The sequence below is a fragment of the Varroa destructor genome, unplaced genomic scaffold (genome assembly GCF_002443255.2).
Source record: "Varroa destructor unplaced genomic scaffold, Vdes_3.0 BEIS01000001.1, whole genome shotgun sequence".
Classification (NCBI taxonomy): domain Eukaryota; kingdom Metazoa; phylum Arthropoda; class Arachnida; order Mesostigmata; family Varroidae; genus Varroa; species Varroa destructor.
This window is the reverse complement of record NW_019211454.1, coordinates 30,204,702-30,226,188: the sequence shown is the minus strand read 5'-3', so window position 1 is coordinate 30,226,188 and position 21,487 is coordinate 30,204,702. Positions and strand designations below refer to the sequence as shown.

The following is a 21,487-nucleotide window of genomic DNA, read 5'->3' as shown; positions in this document are numbered from 1 at the left end:
CCAGAAAAAAAAAAAAAAAAGTTTGAAAAAGTGGATAATGTGTACAGCAGACGCTATCAGCAAGATGAAACCAGGAGACAAAAGTATCAATAAGTAAGCGCCACTGGAGGGTACGGCATATGGTCTGTCATCATATAACGGTTAAATGATATCCTTGATGTGTCAACGGGGGCGTAAAGGGGATGTACTCCCTTTTGGTTACCGGTCGAGTCGTAATGATACTTGAACTACAGCCCTGAGATCTGTCGTGAAACTCTTCACCCTATGTGTGGAATTGGCAACAAACAAGTAAATGTTAGGAACAACTTCTCTTTAGTCATTCTTGTTCTTGATAAAACCAATAAAATCCATCGACTGCTCTCTTGAGTATGCTCGCGCTGTCATAAACGCGAGTTAGCTACAAGTTTCGTTGGGACTTACTTAGAGGAGATACTTAGAAAGAAGCAATGTGGACGAGAAACATGTGCTTCTGAAATCATAGTACACGCCACGCATCCGAAGACGCTATGTCTAGTAAAGCAGCCGCTAGGGACGAGGTCACTCGGAACGTCGCCGAAGTCGAAACAGAGGGAAACACGCGTCATCTGAGCTGATCCGTAAAAGAAATGAACAGATTTTTGTTTATATTCCTAGGAAAACACAAGAATCCGTTGGGAAAAGTAATAGAAAACAGCAAAACTGGCTGAGAGGAAAATGGTTGTAAACATATCATTGTAAGTCCACTGCGATCGTTCATGTGCACTTAATGGCGTCACTAGCCATAGAAACTACAGTAAGCCGGTTCGAGTCGGTCATGCACGTTATGGCCAGGGACAGCGTGCCTATAACAGATATAACATGGCGCACCGTTATTGTGCATGTGTGAATATTGTCATAGATTCTTAACGTTCAGTGACTAAATCGCGTCGAATATGTAACGACTACTGTTGAGCAAATAGAAAAAGTTAATAAGAAAAAACGCAAATTGTGACTAATTTCGAAACGATAAAAAACCCCCGTATATAAATAACGGGGCCACACACAAACATTCGTACGTTGAGAGACGCATAGGGGCATTTTATACGGGGCTAACATCGCATGTCGCTGCAACTGCCGCTGCTGCTGTTGGTATAAGTAAATCAGGCCGGCTATAGGGGTAATATTTTGACACAGAGATTAATGGAGGGCGCAAGCGATCCCGACAAATAATTGTAACAAATTCTCTCACATCTATGTGGGTCGCTACAACCTGCACAAATTTTGTTAGAGGGTGACACAGTTGTGCATAAATAGTCAAACAGTTTTCATTTCAATCTGTTTTGATTTCAATAACTTGTTGATATCGCTTATCAGTTTTGATACTGGTTGCTATCCTGTCTGGGTTTACAGGACTCTTAATCGTTAGCCCCATTTTGTGTAGATGAGTAAAACAGACGATAGTTAGCTAGAAAATTAGGCTTATATGGGAATCTGGTCCTTTATTGGGCGGCTGTGATGTACAGTGTAACCGCTTTACCCTTTTGTTCTTTACCCGGTCTCCGTTCGCGGTCAGAAGCTCAGCAGGAGTGCGCGTTGGACCGGGGCAGTTGCAATGACAGCATCCTTATGGACATTCAGATCTAGTCGGATTGAACGATATACACTCATATACTGGCCGTGTGTTATGTAAGTGGGCTTTTTTCTCTAGCTAAGAGGAGCGTGGCGAAGATAAGGAAGAAGAAGAAGCGGTACTCGGCCTGCGGAGGTTTAGCCGAGGAGCGGGTTATGTTTGTCCGAACAAAGGGTTCTGCCGAATCATGTGTCTATAAAGCCAGTTATGAGTTATGATCTATGGTGGAATTATGGAGTTATTCGGATTATGTGCACTCTTGTCTTTTTGGCTATAGCAGCGATGACACAGAAACGCGCAACGATACAGAGTTGTTGTGCACGCAGTTGGGAACGCAGCAGAAGTTCGAAAGAAAGCAGTACAATCGCGAGATATGAACGAAAACAGTGGTCTGCGTCCTCAGTATCAACGCAGGCCCATTGCTTACAATTGGCTATGGTCCTGTGCTGGTAGTTGTGCAGTTACTATTAACACTATCATTCTGCCACTATTTACATGGAGCACCGACGGTCAAAGCCGTACGGGATGGACAATGAGACGAGACTCGGCCGAAGCAGACGACAACGACGAGGCGCGATGGCTGTGTTACTAATATGGCTGCGTTGTCACACTTCGGTACCCTCTAAGTTATTTGAATATTGTTGGTTTTTTCTTGCTAGAGAAATTAATGCAGATATTTTGTGTTCCCTGGGAATTTCCAACGTACAACAATCGAGTAAATCGCAAATGCGTCCTAATACTAGCATAGTTTTGATTTAGGACGCTAGAAAGGCATAGGTGAACTTGGTGTGAGAGCGTCAGAGGACTGGATTTAAACCTCATGTTTGTTAGCGTTTGCTCTAATCGTTTCAACAGTAAATTGTCATAATATAATTTATTAAATGACTACTAATAATTTTTTTAAACTGCTAAAGTTTCCCCTGCCGTGTCGTTGGTGCAGCGGGAACAAACCCGATTTAACTAAATTCCGCCCATCATTGTAACTATTAACTGATCAGCGTATACTAGAAATTCATAAGTACGCCGGCAGGTATGTACAGATGGAAAGACAGCGGCGTCACTTAAGTTAGATACATTGACCTATTAACCGACCACACCTACTGATTTCGAAGCACTGAAATAGCACCAGTCAAGCATTGTTTACCCAACTCGAAGACAGCTTGTCGATTTTCAACTGTCTACACCTTCTTGGATTGTCTGGATGCACATAAGTGAAGCAGGGCAAACACCCCTGAGGCAACGTAAGTTTTTCTAAATGTTTCTCCCATTACAACCTCGGCAAAGAGAAGAATCGGTGGTGTGCCCTCTTATAGACATTGCAGAGTTACGCCATATCCACAGGCCTGTATCTGCTCCGGTTTAGATGCGTGTGTTTGTTGTTGGGTGGGCAGTGATCGACAGAACGAGTCAAGTGGCCCACCCGTATGACAGAGTGCACACGAGAGAATGGCAAGCTTGTGTTGTGAGGTAAGAGGGCTGCACAGTTCCGCGTCTACCGCTGCTCCGGCCGCTGCTGGTGGCAGGAACGCGCCCGCCAGCGCACAGAACCGCGAAGAAAGCGCCAGCGATCTCCGAGAAGATGAGAGCGGTGTGGGGTTCACCCAGTGTTCAAAACACTTGGCGGGGTGGCTGAGGTAGCGATTTGGTGGGGTGTCTTTTGGGTGTAAAATTGCAACCCTGAAGACAACAGAGGGGGAGGGGGAGGCAGAGAGTGAAATAGATATCTAGGGGTAGTGGTTGCCGTGTTCACATACTGGAAAGAACACACCCATAGTCAGACATACTTGCCCATGAGGTAGACAGTAACATTTCCTGTCAGAAGCATCTTTCTACCATGCTTATCATTTCAGTCTTGAACTTCTCCTTCACCCACCGTTGGCCTAAAACGGACCTAGCTGATCAATCGCACCACAACAAAGCAAGGGAAAAGATAAAGGCTGTTTAGAAAGTAGGAAAGAATGAACCTACTGTATTGCATCGCTAGTTAATTTATCCGTGGTATGGATATATGAAAGCGCCAATAATCCTTTGTAGGATTCGATTTAATGTCTGCAAAAGCGATCATTCACCTAAATTCTCAATAGCCAAGTTTTGGTGTTTAATGGTTTCAGACAAAAAAATTGGCCTAATTATTAACTTGGTTAAATATATATATATATATATATATATATATATATATAAGGTACGGAAATTTCTATAAATTATCCACAAGCTTGTCGCCGAGCGTTCAAGTTGACTGTGACCCAGAAATTCAATTTGACGTGAAGCAAAAGCGATGCTAGGCGTTTGAAAATGCGAACGATCGATTTATCGTGGTGCAATAATTTTCTTCTGGCGAGTTTCAACGACAGTATATAAACTCTTTCCCTATTTGTTACGACTATACTCAGCAAATGCGGTCCTTCCAACCGTACATTTGCCGAGTTGCCTGGAAAATGAATGAAGTACACGGCCCTGGCTAGCAAGCGTTGATCGAAGTCGTAAGTTTTCCCTCTGCTGACCGCTTTTCTGTCACTTGTAACGATGAGTCTAGTAGCACCAGTCGGAGACGGGGGGGGGGGGGGAGGAGACATAGTGGAAAGTTTTACGGAACTTGCTTCTATTGTTCTGTCCAAGCGTGTGGCAGTTCGGGGATGTACACTAGACTATGGAACTTTGTGCGCTTCCACCGCCTAGGAAAAACACCGAAACGATGTAACTATCAGGCTAGGCTTGCTTGAGAGGTGACTCTACTTGTGGCCAGACCCCGGCCGTTAGCACAGGACATGGGGAAGTGAATGAGGGGAACAACAGAACCCCTACGACAGCTGAAATCATAAATATATTTTCCGCCTCGACAGATTTCGGTCCGTCGATTGACCTCTCGCTGGCTGGTCGCCTTCCTGCGTGTTCAGGCCTTGCAGAATAGACAACTCGAGGCATTCCAGTAAAAGCTAGTTCGACTGATTTTCTGATAACACAATTCATGTTAAAAAAAAAACTCAGATGATGGTGATAATAAAGATTAGATAACTGTGATATGATTTGTTCATATGTTCATTTAATGATTTTTAACCAACACGTCTTATACTAGTGCAACGACTATAAAGATTCCAGTTTACCTATCAGTTTGGCTGGGTGATGTCGTTAATGTTTGACTGAAACTTTGTGGTAATTCATGTATGAGACTTCATGGAGTCGAACGGAGCATACGATAGGCGTGTGCGGATGGTCCAGATTCGACGGAGGCTTAATTCGATGAAAGTGTCAGGACAACAACAAAAATAATGCCATCTTTGTATATAGCTATGTCAAAGCGACAATCGCTAGCTTTGTAGTTGGAGGAAGTCTCCATGATTCTATAACTAGGCTCAGGTTATTGCAGCAAGATAACGAGCGAGTGAACGGGGACGCTATGCATTGCATATTCGACGCTGGTTGAATTCCCGACGGTGCGTCTCTCTTTCGCTCTTTAACACTGCAACGACGGCTGTTAAGCTGAAGGAAGTCGGCGGTGTTTCGAGATGAGGCTGCGTTCGCCCATGAGCGGCCCTGTTCGCCGTTGCGGAGTTTGATGGATCGTGCCAAGAACACGTGATTAGCGCGTATTCAAGCAATACCACTAGAACAGCTTTGACGGAGCCTGTTGTATAGCTGCTTCACATATTGAGAATCTACGCTCAATTCAAAACAACTTGAGCGGCAGACGGCATCAGACGAAAGACTATTGCGCTCACGGGGTCTCTAGAGATTTCGCGCTGTGTCTATGTTAAAGTCCAAATGTAGGAGCTTCTATATAGGAGCATGCGAATGCAAGAAAACTACCTCGATGTACCTACCTGGAGCAAGTCGACAAAGCTATACTATCCACTAATAGCATAGTGCAGATGTGTAACGCTCACTTCGTAATGTTACAATCATGTTATGCAGATGTGCAACAATGATGAACGCCTTAGCAAGCCTGCTTCTTCGAAACCAATGAGCCATGTAGGACGCTATCAGGACAGAAATGTGAAAGCCAACAAGGACTGTGATTCTCGTGCATGCTGTAACGCGGGTGAAGCAAGTTAGACTTGATAGCCAACATACGTTTAGTAACGCCATAGCTTTAACGTCAGTTGAAATGCTAAATATGTATTAGCGTTTTTATTGTCGTACCAGCATTGGTGCTACAACACAGTGAAGATAAATATCCTATGGAATTTGCTGTTTATATATAAACCTAAAATCGATTCGGGTTCAACTAAACGGCCTGTTTGTTCATTCCGAATGAGTTCTAGGAGGCATCACTTCCTCAGCGCGAAATATACTGTGTTCCTTCATCGTATCATTCACAAATGGGTTACTTGAAGCTTTTTGACAGAAGAGGTTCACAAACAAATACAACTGATTGGTTTTAGCAGAAGGACGATTGCTTTCCCTGGCCGTTTTGCACTCGTCCCGCGCTATCTTCTTTCCACAATCGTAAAGCTTGCCTATTTCGAAAAGCGATCCAAATGCTGCCCGATGGAACAGGTCTACGTAAACGTATCTCTTGAGACGACGTCGAACGCTACATTCAGACTGCACAAGATTGTGTGCCAGTTTCCAGGAAACAAAGTAAAGAAGGCACAACAAAATCAGAGGCAGTTAAAGTAATTGTCACATAAATTTTGCCGTACGAGTTGGCAGCACATCTTAAAATTATCTGAAGAGAATCCGTTAAAACAAGATTACTGAGCCGCTAAGAAACCTCTACGACCATATGGCAAATGGTGGTTTACAAAAAAGCAAATCTTTACTTGGACCTTACCTGACACATGCATATCCACTTACTGAATCCTTTTACTACAACATTACAAAGTAGTGATCATTTATTTTTTCCTATATCTAATAAATAATAGGTGAACTAATATTGGCCAGATCGATATTTGCTTCTCTGGTCAGCTCGCTTAGGACGATTGCTCATAGCGTTGTAGGCGTCTTTCATCTGCCCATAACTACAATACCGTTATTTATAAGAATTTTGCAGGATATCATTGGAAGAGGAGTTACTGGCATATAATTAAATATAGAGGAAAGGCATTTAATGCAAAAATTCCCAGGCGGACGCGTTAATTCATAGACGGAACACGCGACGTGTTAAGCCATCTGTTTTGGCTGAAAGGCTTAGAAATGATTGTCTAGGTTCCGGCCGGCTTATCGGCTCCACGGAAAAAGCCAGGTTTTCCTTATGTTAAAGCGGAATTCGAAAGAGTAAACACGTTCAGTCAGAGGCTTCTGGAGGACTTTTTAATTCAGCTATAGCGTAACGTTGATCGGTAAAATTGTATGCTTTACTTTTCTGTAAGTGTGAGGTTCTGTGCAACAGCTCGAACTAACCGGTTCAAGGTTTCAGGTCAGGTTTTGCTACAGTGTATAAAAAGGGTTAATTTCTATTCATGTAATCAGCTGAAGCTAACGATGTAACCTATAATGACAACCATTGGCCGAGATGAAGAAGAGTGGAACGCTGTGTTTCGCGACGCAGTGAAATGGAAGCATAAGGATTATTAGGGTTGGCTAGTGCGATCTTGTCAGTGATCCATCTAGATTTTGTCGTATCAACCATTACCCTTTCTCCCAAGCGCTTTCTACAAACCAAGCGAAATGGGGAGCGGTCGCTACAACAAAGACGCCAAGATCTGGGTGGGAACGGTAAGGGCGAGTAGGACAAAAGATCTTTACCTTGAATCGTCGAATATAGAAAATTCGTTTTAAAATAGATGTGCAATAGTAATATGCTAGTTCACGCCATATTCTTGCACTGCAAGGAGCTTCCATCTTTTTTTAGTGATCGAATTGGTTCTTTTGACTGATAATTATCTAATTTGAGGTATAAAGTAAAAACAACTGACGCATGATTACAGCTGATTTTTTTTTGAAAAGCGACTTCAACTTATCGTTTTAATGGGAGCTTTAACTTAAAAATGTTGCAGTGTACGGTTCGCAAAACGTATGCTTCGCGTAGCATTTGATATGTTTTAGCCTGTTTACTTCAAACAGTTATCACGGTGTTAGAAGGTAGCGATGAATTGCTTACCAATAGTAAACGGTTCACTACCGGTAAAGTTTTCTAGCTTGTTTCAGAAAGTACCAATTTGTCGTTTTTATTACACAACGATCAATTTCTACTTAACTCAAGAACCATAACGTTTTTTAACCATCTGATCCTCTGTACCCGTTTTTTCTGCGACACATCGCCAAGCTACCTAAAAAGGTTTGACCAAGAGCGGAAGTCGCGTGAGTTCCACCTTTTAAGAATAAGATAAAGGAAGAGAGAAACTATTTTTTGTATCTAACGGCCTGAATCCAGTACGTTCATGTCGTTCTTTGAGCAAGTAGAGGCTGCGGTAACATTAGCGACAGTAGTGAGAACTACTACTATCAGGATCCTTTTCTTTTTACAGCTCATTCGAGCTCGGACATCGATGTCGAGCGAAGTGTTGCCCCGTTGTGAGGGGCCACGGCGATTCAGGCTGACGCGTTCTTTCGCAAAGCAGGAGTGAGATAGAGAAAGATCAGTCAGATCCGTCAAGCGGCGGCAGAAAAAACCACGACGAGGACAACGAAAAAGAAAGAGGAACTCGAGGTTGCTGGATCAGCTCAGGGAGAGAAAAAGGAGAAGAAGAGGAACATGGGGGGCGCAGGACAGAGGTGGGGAAAAAGAAGACGAACGTGCAGCAGCGGGAGCAGCATGACACACGAAAGAGTGGACGATGATGGATCGGCTGCAATTAGAGAAGAGAAGGAATTCAGCCTGCCCATCAGCTGCCTGCCCTTGCCGCGCTGCTGACCCACTAGATAAAGTCCCCGGCGAATCTTTTGCTAACCTATCGTTTCGCCGACAGCCTTCAACACTCGGTTCATGTACTCTGTCGCCCGCTGTCTGTAGTCACCAAACGACGCGGAACTAGGCAGAAGTAAAAGCACCAGCAATCGAAGCTGCGCTGCCAGCGTTGTTACGGCTTGAAATAGTGCAGTTGAGCTGGGGCAACATGCGGACTGTATAACAGCAATCTATGCTTCGTACTTAGTAGTACCCCCGTCGTTCAAGGCAAAGCTGCTACCGAATAACGGGTCCGCAGTGCTACTGGAAGACGTCGCTATCGCTCTAGCTACAACTACGCCGATTTCTCTATACTATAGAATAGGAACTCCGGGCATATATGCCCCTGTCCAAGACTTGACTCACTAAAAATGTTTGGCCATTCATATACGGTATGACCGGACATGCTTTTATTTATATACGAGTTCACAGAAAGATCGAGCAGTTCCTTGCCTCCTTGAGGCAGAGCCGCTGCTAATGGTAGAACTCAGTGAAAGGCGACCAAGTGACTCACCAAATCAGTAGATTGAGCTTTTAGTTCATCGTTTTTATTCTAAACGAGTAAGAACTACGATGATGATCATCGCGAGTCAATGTTTAGTTCCGTCAGCGAAACTCGAAGGGAGAAGAGGAGGCGGGGGAGGGGCGTAGGACCGACGAGAGCGAGAAACTATGATGTAAGCCGTACTAGTAGTGGTAGACTATCACACATACGCCTTGTTGAAGTTGTCATAGTGATAACAACCGGCGATTAGGCCGGTAGAGTCTGATTCACGGTCTAGGAAAACAATCGATAGGCTCGGTACATATATGTGTCAGTTAAAATCAGATCGTTCACTTTTGTAATTGTGGAATTAGACACTGCTGATAATGGCTATGCAATATAGACGAGCTCGTTTGCACATATTCGTAATAAAGTGGACGTTTATAAAACCAATCTGATGCTTTTGTCCAATATACAATTCATGAAATACCCGTATACATTGGCAAAACAATTCAAGACACATTTTTATAACTTAAATAGATCAGCCTGTTCTATAATTTCATTTGTTCAGCTTTATAACGAAATCCCCTCGTTCATTAGTAATCCCTCCAAAAATAGCCTTCTACAATGGAATCATCTTAGCAATCCATGTAAGATAAAATGTTATAACCTAAACTAAGCAAATAGAAATTGCGATAAAACGAGTCGTTGATGGGGTAGAGGGTAAACCTTGGCGGTATATCAAATAGAGCATTATAGTATAGTCCGGCCGAAAAAGACGCTATGGAATTTCGTTGAACAGAGTATACACTCGTTTTATACGGGGCATCGCAATACCAGAAAACATAATATAACTAATAAACCAAATACAATTAATGAAAACATCGAGTATACGGCGAGTTTACATAACCATCTCTTACCTCTTAACCTTGTGGCTTCATCAAGTTGTTTCTCTAGGTGCGCCCTCGAATCCTTTTCTTTTTGGATTTCAAGCTTGAGCTGAGCTGTAAAAAAATCAAAAACACAGCCACGTAAGTATTATCGATATGACCATTTGGCAAAAACCCAAAGCAGCAGAGGACGGCCGAATAGCGCTTGGGACTTTATGTATATTAGCACATGTGTGAACAGCGAGAGTCATATCTGTCTCCGTATAGCTGTTGAAACAGATGGAAAATGGGGCCATGAAAGCCGCCAGCGAAGAAATGTACAGATAACAAGTCGGTAAGACAGCAGCCGCGACCCCCAGGAGGGAACAAGGAGTTGAGAGATTGTCACGAGCTTGACGAGCAAAGTGGACGGCGTCGAACACTGCCTGCTGCTCCGGGCTGCAGAACGACATTAAGCGGTTGGAACCATCAACCGTAGCGTCAGCGGCAGCACAACCACTAAGAGGCTCTTCGAAATGGCGGTACATGCAGCATGCTTACCGCTGCTGCGGTGTTGTCGGAAAGACAGTTAATTGAGCGCGGCACCGGGCCGCGTCTATCTCCGTGCAACGATGAGCACAACGACGAGACCGACGACGATAATGTCCGCGGCAGTGTTCACTGTTATCTTGTCCTCCATTAACGCTTAGACGGCCCTCGCAATCACCCGCACATGAACAGACCCACGACGAGGAAGAATAAAGGAAAAGCTGTTTCGGAAAGACAACACCTCACACCCCATAACTCTCCGTCTCTTGCAGCTGGCGCTATGGGGGTGGCGCTGCCTAGATGGTGCTCGTAGTAACGATGGCAGTGGCCCGATCACGGACCTATACTTGGACAAGCGCACAAAAAATACGGATCCCAACTGGACTTTAGGCTTGCCGAGAATACAGAACAGCATAAACATTGGTGTTGACAGCATACCCACCCACACATACACGGACAGACTCTCACAAGTTGAGACAAAACATCTTTTTCGTTCCTCTTCAGATGTCCAAACAGATGGACTTTATGGCCAATCAAGTTTTTGCGTACTTTACGTTAAGCGAAAAGAACGAATATCATCCCCGTATGTTTGCCCTGTTGGCTAAGGCAACCATCAGCGTAAGTTTAGTCGATATAAGCTTAAGCTTCGAGATTATACTATGTCAGAAAAAAATTTCCAAAAAATCCTTAGTTAAGTACGAGTCAGACAAATTTGTCATATGCAGGAGAATCTTGAAAATCTCCTCCATTATTGAAACTGTACAAAAATTCAATAATTCACCATTGAGATAACGTCAGACAAGATAGCGGCCAGTTTTTGGTCAGCCGAACTTATTTGTATGACACTTAATTTGTGTGCATGTAAAAGTGTTTCATGAAAACAATAGTTGATGTCTACGATTACTAATCAGTCGCTGGGGGACGCGTTCTAAATCTCCTTAGTACGTTTGTCTAGCAAATCCTAACTTCAGTGTTCAGTGTTTTTTTGTCGATCACACTGACGAAATTATAAACCAGAGTAAAAGAGAATTTTAGTGGAACCGAAAGTCGACCACAACGCCCAGCGATCGCGCTTACGCCGCCGCCCACTTATCTGCTTATAACAATATTTGGCCAATATATAAGCACTGAGTTGTGCCGGGCCGCAGTGGGTAAGCCCAAAGCACTCATCACTGTTATTACATACTTGCTTAATTTTCTTCATCAGAAATCTACGGCCATTGACTAGCCATTTGCAAGAGGTCTCCTCTTCTTAGGCTTTCAATTGGACTAGGGCAATGGCCAGTAGCTGCACATCACCTAACTGAAAAAACCGATTTTCGATAAAGAAACCTGACAACACCGCTAGCAGCGAGTAAAACCGCTAGCCATTCTGCGGTCTGCCGATAAGCCATACGCACACGGATCCGTCTTGTCGCTCGTTGTCTGTACCGCGAAAATAGAAATCACTTTTTCTTCCTCTTTATCTCGCCCCCCACGGTCCCCCGGCCGCTTTTTTCTATGCCCACCACACCCGTTTTCTCTTGTCTACTACTATTACCGCCCTGTATTCGAGGAAGAACAAAACCCACTGGGTAGATTCAAATGACCGCCACAAGAACGCGCCAAGTACGCTAGCCATTTTAAGATCAGGGGGTTTCTCCGCTTCGCAGCTGTCCTACCGTTCTCTAGCTCGTCTTAGATCCACATCCGTCGGACCCTATCTGGCTCCTAAACTGACTCATCCGACATCGCATCTTGCGCTTGTCCGCGCGTCGTAGAATCTTCCAATGAAAAAGAAACATTCTCTCATGAGCAGCCGTAGAACTGACGCTCGATCGGCATACCGACTGCGGCGACGGCCAGGTTAGAACACGAGCTTTGTGGAGCCAGCGAGGGCTCCGGCAAGTGCCGATTGTCGAATAAGGGGAGACCCATAGGATAGGGTAAAAGAACGAACGGCGAGGAAGACACTATGCAAATGTTATCTACTGCTATCTTCTACTGAGTGGCTCGTAGTACCGAACAATTGAATTGATTTCAAATAGCCACCGCAGACGCCTGTTTAAGACTATTCGTTGCGAGCTTGGAGATGAGTCGGCCGGCTGGCGGGCAAAAAAATAGAATAAGGGCTCAGGGTACGCTGCTGAATAGATTGGATATGTTCGGTAATAATCGACTTAGACAGAGATACTGGTGCGGCCATAGACTTACGACTCGAGCTTGAGCTAAAGTAAATGGACGATACTGAAGCTTTGCGCACATACTAAGGTATTCTTTGCCAGAGAGCGTGGCACTAGAAATCCATAGCTCTATTTAAAGTTGCATAGATAATTTTTTTGTATTACAGAACGATTCAGTTAGAGTATAGGCGCAAGCTGCATTACGTCATCATTTTTTTGCCTCGAATTTATTGCTCATCATTGCAATCGTACGAAGATCTTTTGTCTACCTGGAATGCAAATACTCACTTTTTTCGAACAGAGTTCTTTTTTCATATTCACGTGCTGTGTCGGCTGCGAGCCGTAGAAGGGCCTGAATATTCTTCAACAAGCTTTCAACAGATTGACCGCCTGTTGAGGCGCTACTTTCCCCACCAGAAAGGCTATCTAATGTCTCTATTCCAAGCCGCGCGCTATGGTTATTTTGATGAAGCTGCTGTTGCTGTTGTAGCTGTAGAATTGCCTGTTGCTCCAACTTGACCTTGAGGGCTCCAAGGGAGCCTGTCTCGGGTCCTTCGTCATGGCCCGAGCTGCTACCACTGTCGCGTCGTTCTCTTGATTCTCGTGGATGCTCTCTCTGAACTGAGCTAGTCAAATTGAGAGCTGGGGGCTCAGATGCACTCCGGCTGGATGACGGTGAATCCTTCGCTTGCTGAAGCCGATTCTCCAGACTCAGTCTGTAAAATGATTACCGATAAGAAACACAAATATCTCAATTTACTTACTGAGTTGTATGCGTTACTTTGTTTTCGTCCTTATGGAACTAATTACACGAGAGAAGCTATCGCTCTATAGTGTCCGAGATTGAATCCGACTCTCTGGGGTCAGCTTGATGCGCTGGTACGGCTCATCGGGTACCAAAACAACGTGCTTCGCCCGGTGGGATGACGGGAGGATCTTACCTCCACCGCACGAACACGAGGCGGGAGCATAGCGGCACCAGGAGTAGCAATAGTTCGATATGACAGTGAACTTCCATACGATGCCAGTCGTACGCCTCTTGCCTTACCCCTGCATCAGCTGTGTCCTGAGAGTTGGAGAATCATGGCCAGAGCTTTCAATCCCCCCTCCCTCCCCTAGCTCGTCAGTTACTATGCCCTCAGCGGAAAAACGCATCCTTGAAAGCACTCTCCAGGGAGAGTGAGACACACTTGCGCATACTGACAAATGCATCGTTACTGGGAAATATGCATCATTTTGCTTTGAAACTCTACTCCCACATCACTCTCTTACCTCAGCATCCAATACCTACCCGGGAATTGCCTTTGTCCTTAGTCCTGCCCCCTTTTTTCGCCAGCCGCCGTAACGATCGAAACAGCAACAACCGCTACATGTAACAGCAATAACAGCACAAAAAGCGGTATCTATTTCTTCGAAATGCATGAATACCTGTGCGTCGGTGCATAGGTGCCATACCACCACAGAATATGATACCGTCCATGATAGCCGTCGAAGCTTCATCGGACAACCCCATCTGCACCTGTCGTGTATTGGAGGCATCCTCGACACGGGGAGCACTGACAAGTAGAGAATGCTCTTGCCAAAAGTAGACTATTTGGCAGAAATGAGATGGTGAGATTGCAGAAATCGAAGAAGGAGCAATCTACTCCTACGGGATCTAATACCGGAAATATCAAAACGGCTTACGGAATATTTCTGCTGTTGTTGTTATCGTGGCTGTTGCTGCGGTGATACCCAAAGGGCTAGCGTCATCCCCCTCGATTCCCAGACTGTACTATGTTAGATCATTTGTTCAACCAACATTATCTGCATATAGTCAAAGTGGCTAGATGGACTGACCCTACAAACGGCTTTTCTATTGAAGACAAATCTGGGCATAAACCCAGCTATTTAATACGAAGAATTTGTACGGTCGTTGTGTGTTCAACAGGCTTAATGGTGGCCGGTCTACTCTCGAGTGCGTGGGTAGATCCCCATCGGACGCATTTGAGGCAGTTTGATATTATCCAAAGGAGTTATGCAACACGTGAAGTATCGACATCCTGAGTGGCGGCAGGTAACAATCGGCCGAAAAAAAAAAAGAATACTTTTAATACAATATAGTAAAATTGGGCCGCGTTCAATACGTCGATACTGGTACGAGCGTAAGTAAATTAGTCGATGCCCCTAGAGAACGTGACGCGCCACAAAATTATTCAGGACGGAATATAACAGCCATACAAGCAATGCTCGATATAATAATATATATTTTGAATTAACAATAATCCTATTGGATTAAAAATGTCCACCAGATAATTTAAGCTTCGTGTAACATTCTGCGCAGTACTTGAAGCGATAGACTGCGTGTCACTTAGAAAAAAAAAACAGTCCGTCAAAAACCAATTACAGCTATAGAAATATAAGGAAAACTTGTGATTCCTGTTTAACTGAAAGAAGTCAGTTGCTTTAAATTATGGACAATTTTGGTTCGACGCTCATATACACGCAACATGTAGGTCAATAAAGCAAAGTTCAATAAGATTAGTATTATTTGGACTTGCATTCATTTATTTTCAGAGTTTATAAGTTGTCAAGTTTAAGGTATTGCCGCCCACTGATTATTCTAATTATACGCAATTCAGTAATAATCTTATAGAAGTCACTAAATAAATACGCCTCAAAAATGGGGCTTGCTTTCCAAATCTAGTCATCCTTCCAGACAAAATTTACCATCATCAACAGGGCCAAATAATGTAAAAGACGAACCGATTTACGACGGACGAACTGATGGGTGATTAAACCGAATCTTTTTTTCTGAAACATTGTTATTGAGCAGAATTTTTTTTCTGACTGCATACGCATAAAAATCGCTGTATATTCCATACTTCGTCTCATGCTGAGTCAGACCCCTAATAAAGTCTTCGGGGAATGCAGTGCCGAAGAAAGAGTGAGTGCCTATAGACGAACTTCAATTGGCAGCTGATGGTCTGGCCCCATTATCGAACTGATGGACGGACATACAGTTGATCCGAAAACGAATTGCCTTTGACTCTCGGAAAGCTCACACAACGATTCAACAATTACATGGGGTACGTCAAAAGTGGGGGTAGGGTACGCCTGACGTGTCTTCTATGCCGAACTCTTCGGGGGCTATCACTCTATACCTCTACTGCTCCCTTCCTCTGACAGACAAAGACAAGAGGAACTGATGGGATGGGGGTTTCTCTCCCTCAACATCAGTTCCTTCCTAGGACCACCTTCCGACTCGGTCAGGCCTCACCAAAGCATCCCGCCCACCGAGGCAAATTTAAATCAGCCCGCGAGGTTGCTTATCGTTAGTTGTTCGATTGACGTTGTTGCTGACATCGTATATGTCAAATCTTAAATTTATGGCTTTGATTAATACCACAACGGGGACCGCCATCATTGGCACCAAGGAACGGCTACAAGAATACCAACTATAGCTCAATGGATGTAATTCTTCCCCGTTTGTATAGTCACATTGTGATAGCGGAAAATACAAGACATTTTATCCTTCTATAATGGGCGTGTAGACGGAGAATAACGTGAAGGGAGCCCATGGCGCAGAATGGCCACAATGATCTTCGGGCCTGACAGTATTGGCTTATGGTGGTGACGTCGTAGCGGTCACTCTGCGCCATTGAATGCAGCCCATAACGTCGGACAGCATCCTATCTATCAGCTAAGCGATATATTGAGGGAACCTAACAAGCAATGTTATGGCTAAACATTGAGATTAGAAAACACCGACCAATACGATGGCAGCTCGCCATAGTCAGTAGCGAAGAGAGGCGGATCGCGTGTATCACGAGTAAGGATGTCATGACAAACAAACGCATTGATGTACGACGGGTCGTGTACTATCCTTCCGCCCGACCAAGCTAGCTAGCCGGCCTATCGCAGTTTTCCGTAGAAGTCCAAACAACAGCGGTGACCGTCCTCACGTTTATATTACTTATTAGCAGTTTTGCGGACACCCGCAAACCATGTCCGGGTTCGAGTTAGACATCTAGTATCTCATAGTCCGCTAGTCCTTCGTAATTTTATAATGCATTAGAAGAAATTGACTGAATAAGTTTAATAATAATGTAATTAGAAGCATCGCCTAACGGTTTAAGTATCGGACGTAAGGTACGAAACGCACTGGGGCACATGTACGTTTCAGGATTTATAATAGGAAATCACGCTAGTTTGATAGTTTATTTATATAGCATAAGATGATTATTAATTAAGTCCTGCTGATACGGATCGTAGTAGAGTGAACATTTGTCGTACACATTGTCCGTGAATATCTCTAGAAGCCTACGTGTGACCTACGTAGGTAGGGATCGATAGCCTATCTCAAGTTTTTAATAGGCTTCGAGGCCCAATAATTTCACTAATAAATATTCCAGCTGCATTACAAATATGTGCTTAAAAAATATGTGTACACATATAGCAGGAGCCAAAGTTTGGCTCGCTCTGATGACGGGCAATTTTTTTTCGGTTGGAAACCTATTTCCCTTCAAATGCTGGTTTAAGTCATAAATAAGATTGCTATTGACCTCTCCTACGGTGACTTCAACCAGCTATCTTAAATATATTTAAGCTAAAATTAAAATTCGCTCATTGTTCTCGTTACGATTGTAAATAAAATAAATATTTTACTTAAAATTTAACACAGGCGACCAAATAAATCTAAAAATATGGCTTTCAGAGTGAACTAAAAGTATTTATTTACTGAGTAAAATTGATCCCCTATTCACTTAGCAAGCGATACTGAAGTCGCTATGTATGCAGCCATCTCGCACAAACATATAGATCAGCTGTCTGTATCTTACTTCTTTGCTAAGTGTGGTAGAACGTAAGTCGCAGAGTGAACATGACGGAAGTGCTGGAACTGTCTAAGTGTACGTACTACAAATATATAGAAGAGGTATTAAGTTAAATGTAGGGCGAGGATTTCCGATAATGTGGCTAATGATTCAATGATTTAAGAGAACTAGCACGCCGACAAACCATCGAAGAAATAGGCCGCCCTTAGTTTTGCATGTGGAAGACCTTTAGCCATTCTGATACTGAATAGAAGACGATTTAAAAATGGCTCTATTCATTAGCAAGATGTTACGTACGTGGCTCACTAATAGATAAATCGATAGGACGATCTATAGCGGCCAGTTGACTTACATCAAATAATGGATCCATGTGATAAGTCAAAGCGGGTGGCTGCAGTTTGCAATCTTGCACAAAATAGGCCCCCTTAGAATTCATAAAAAAGTTGGAAGTCCTTAGGTTTATCCTTGTATAGAAATTCCATCTTTAGCCGTTTCCAATTTATATATATATATATATATATATGTACATTACGGTTTTAAAATATCCAGCTTCTTTGGCGTATAGCATTATGCCGAATAAGTGGATATGCATGTACTATATACACTTCCATGACCCAAGAGGTCCTAAAACCAAGTCGAAGGGTGACACTGCAATTGGCTTGGTACCTACTAGTGTACGGGAATCAACAACTATTGTCTTCTCCTTAACTGTTGTCAATAGGACTATCGAGCACAGTCGCAGTGTCACACCCAACTCAGCAAAACGTTGTTGTCAGATTGGAGCCCTTCTTCCTATATTCAGGGTCTGTCAGATCAGAGGGATTCAACGTGGAAACGAAACTCGCTACACTTTGGCCGAGTGCATCCAGCCACGAAACTGGCTTGGCTACGTTCGGCCTCCTGCTATTACCTCGCACTACTCTACTAACACACTATCCTTCCGCCATTTCACTAGACACGGATCAAGACAGGGTACGCTGAGGCACCCACTTGTGTCAGTTTTGCCTGCCGCCGCCGCAGCCTATCGCAGACAATGCAATGAACTGTGTTAATCTTTGAAGAATTTACTCAAAAACCTGCACACCCTGCGGACCAGTCTGCCCTGCCCTGCCCTGCCCTGCCCTGCCCTGCCCACGGTCAGCGCAAGGTGGGTCAAGTTGCCAGCCACGAGGCAAAGGTTGGCCATCTAGCACGAGGAAAGCAACGACCAGATCAGCTGTAGGAAATGCAAGCGATATAATGCTTTCCCTACCGTTCGCGAAAGGAATGTTTTTTCTCGAGCGGCTAAGGAAAGTGTGCGCGGAGAGAAAAGAACAGATAAAGGAAAGGCAATAATAAGACTATGAAGAAGCAGAGTAAAAGAGGAACGAAATGAAGAGGATCTACAAAGACTCTGAATCACAGCAGCAGCGGCAGTCGACGTTAGCGTCGCCGCCAGCCTTAAGCCTAGATGGCGAATCACTTTGCCAGTTAGGCCCATGCTGTTGCCGCTGCGGGGAATGAAGCGCCTCAACTTCGACGGCTCGACAAGGACTTCGCTGAACAACGCAGCAGCAACAGCAACAGCAGATAGTAGTCGGTCGAGAGGTCCATAGTCAGTAACCCAGTGATATATTATAGCCTACGGACTTGCTATAGCGGGAGATTGATGAAGGAAAAAGCCGGCGGTAGCTTCTGCTGCTGCTGCTGTTTCTTAGACACAGATAGTCCAAGAATTCTCTTTGGAGGAGGCAACACCGAGAATATAACGGAACAATTCACCCGGTTCAACTCTGCGCTCTGGGGTGGAATCCATTCAGAATAGGGGGAAAAGAATAAAATGAAATTGAACGCAAATAAGGAGAGAGTAAGCAGGACGAGAAACACGAAAAATGCAGAGCCTTTGAGCATACAATATTACTAAACAACCTAAACTAAAAATACATATACTTCAGTTTCTGCTGTACCGTGAACACCAACAACGCTGGTGTAGGCACCAGTTGACACTGCATCATCAATGCGGATATTCATCATCTGTTCAGCCTGTACATGTATATCTATTGTATATATAACTATCGAGGTTGTATATTTCGGGATTTTGGCCGGATTGGCTGAGATCATTCGACGACGTCGGAATGCTCTCGAGGAAACTCGACGAAAAGTCGTGCTAGCGTTTCTGATATTTATACTGATGATTATTTCGTGGAAGATATTTTCGTCGCTGGACGTGTGCTTCGTTATGATTTCCGCGCCGAAAATCTGGCTGTTCCAAAAACCGAAGGAGTGTCCTTTCTTTTTGTCTGTTTTTCGGCCGTCCTTTACAGTCCTTTTCGTAACAATTTCAAAAGAGTCTACATCAAAATACTTCCCTCTCCATTGCGAAAGGGACCAGCTGATGTTTGCAATTTAGCTAAACTATCCTTTAATATGAAGACATGTCTTTCTTTACTCGGTGATAGTACGGCAGAAACGCGATTGCCATTTAAACCTAGGGAAACGTGAGGTAGCCTAAGTTCTAAACAGGGTTATAACCAGCAATAAAAACGTAGAACTGGGAAAATTGTATATGGGATTACCGAAAAAATGCTAGCGGTTTTTCTAGCTAAATGACTTTAAAGTAATTTATAGCAAATAGTATAAACCGAGTCAGATCGCCATTGGTGTCAGCTAAAAGTTCATTTGATTGTAGTGGACGTGCTAAAATCGATGGAATAGCTTTATTCAGACTTAAGGTAAAGCGCCTTGAAAATGAGTAAGATTTTTACGAAAAATCCATTGTATTTTAGGATTTTATTACGATAAGGCCACAAATACTGCCCAGGCTCGTAAAAGATTATACTGTCAATAGTCGAGATACCTTATCGGCAAAAAGAATTTCAAGATAGTTCTGTCTGCTGCTGTTCTTCTGGCAATCTCGATATAAGAGATGTTCCTCGAAGCGAGGTCGATCGCTTGTGGAAAAAAGTTGATGAAATAATTAAGCAACTTGGGGAAGACTGATACATAAGCAGTTATGACGTCGCCAAGGAATTATCTACCGTAAAACACTTTTAAACCATTGTGAGAAAGCTATACACGGGAAGACGTTTAATTTTTGGGCTCTACAATCTGACCGAACTGACGCCAAAGAAATAGATGCTATATGTATAATAGAATAGGAAAAAAGTATATAGTAGAAATGGAAAGCATTTGTGAAGTGTTGCTGTCCGGCAAAACGATTGACTTGCATTTCTAATGTCGGCAGCTATCAAGATTACAAAAATTCTCTGAAGGAAATTGACCGCAGCTAATGAATAGAAATGAATGTCGACTTCCTTCTATTATGACGATATCAAACCGCATGCATATTTAGCTAGCTGGCGATAACTGGGAGAATTTGGGTGCGAAATTTTAAAATATCCATCGTACGCCGAATTTCGCACCGTTCTTCTATCACCTATTTCGGTCTTTGCAGAACCCATCTTAATGACGGTAATCTAGTTCCAATGAAGGGATGCAAAAATTAGGTGTCACAATATTTTACCCAGACACCACAGAGGTTCTGGAAAGCATACAGGAATATGGTGTCACCAGAAAACTGACAAAAGCCAGTCCATCCAAATGGCCAAAAAAACGATATTCAATTGGATAATATTGTTTCAAAAAATATTATTTAACTTCGATATAAAAACCGTCGACAGGCCAATATTTAGCTGTTAGTGCAGAGTCTTTTTTTGTCGCTGGGCGCGATCTTTATTTGAGCTAGATAGAAGGTAACTAAGCATCTGCAAGTACTGCTAGACTAGATCACTAAATGCATATTACATAAGGAACAAATGATTGCCACAGACGATTGATTCAACAACTTACCAGGCAGCTGACGATACAACAGAGGGCGTTCCTGGGGGTGTTACACACTATTTTCAGTCATGTTGTAGAGGAACCCAGTGACAAAATAGCAATCTTTTTTTCACCAGTATGTTTCTAGTTTGTTTTCTTAAATCAAATAGCCACAAATTCTTGTTCAAAATTATACCTATACTCTATAATGCTCACTTGTCGCTACGAAAGGAAGTTATCTGTTTCTTATTGTCAAATTCAGAGTAAGTGTCAATTTCGTGACAGGTATAATGACTTGTTGTGATGAAATGAATGAATGAACAAAATCATGAAGTATGATGCCATAAAGAGATATTCGACAAAGAAATTTGCTTATTTGTATAAGGAATTTGTAAGT

The 21,487-nt window shown here is 43.4% G+C and overlaps 1 protein-coding gene across 10 annotated transcripts in view; it reads right to left on the bottom strand.

The window, feature by feature from the left end:
- The window catches only part of LOC111243268 (uncharacterized), a 165,509-nt gene that overhangs the window by 21,484 nt on the left and 122,538 nt on the right, over positions 1-21,487 (bottom strand). For 9 of the 10 annotated variants that reach the window (XM_086980541.1, XM_086980532.1, XM_086980552.1 and 6 more), the window contains 2 exons: positions 12,767-13,194; positions 9,819-9,902 (listed from right to left, as the gene is read on the bottom strand). In XM_086980541.1, the coding sequence (XP_086836667.1) occupies positions 9,819-9,902; positions 12,767-13,194 (512 nt within the window). Of the gene's footprint in view, positions 1-3,375; positions 3,484-9,818; positions 9,903-12,766; positions 13,195-21,487 lie in introns of those variants that run through there. The other variant, XM_086980558.1, reaches the window with a different exon arrangement.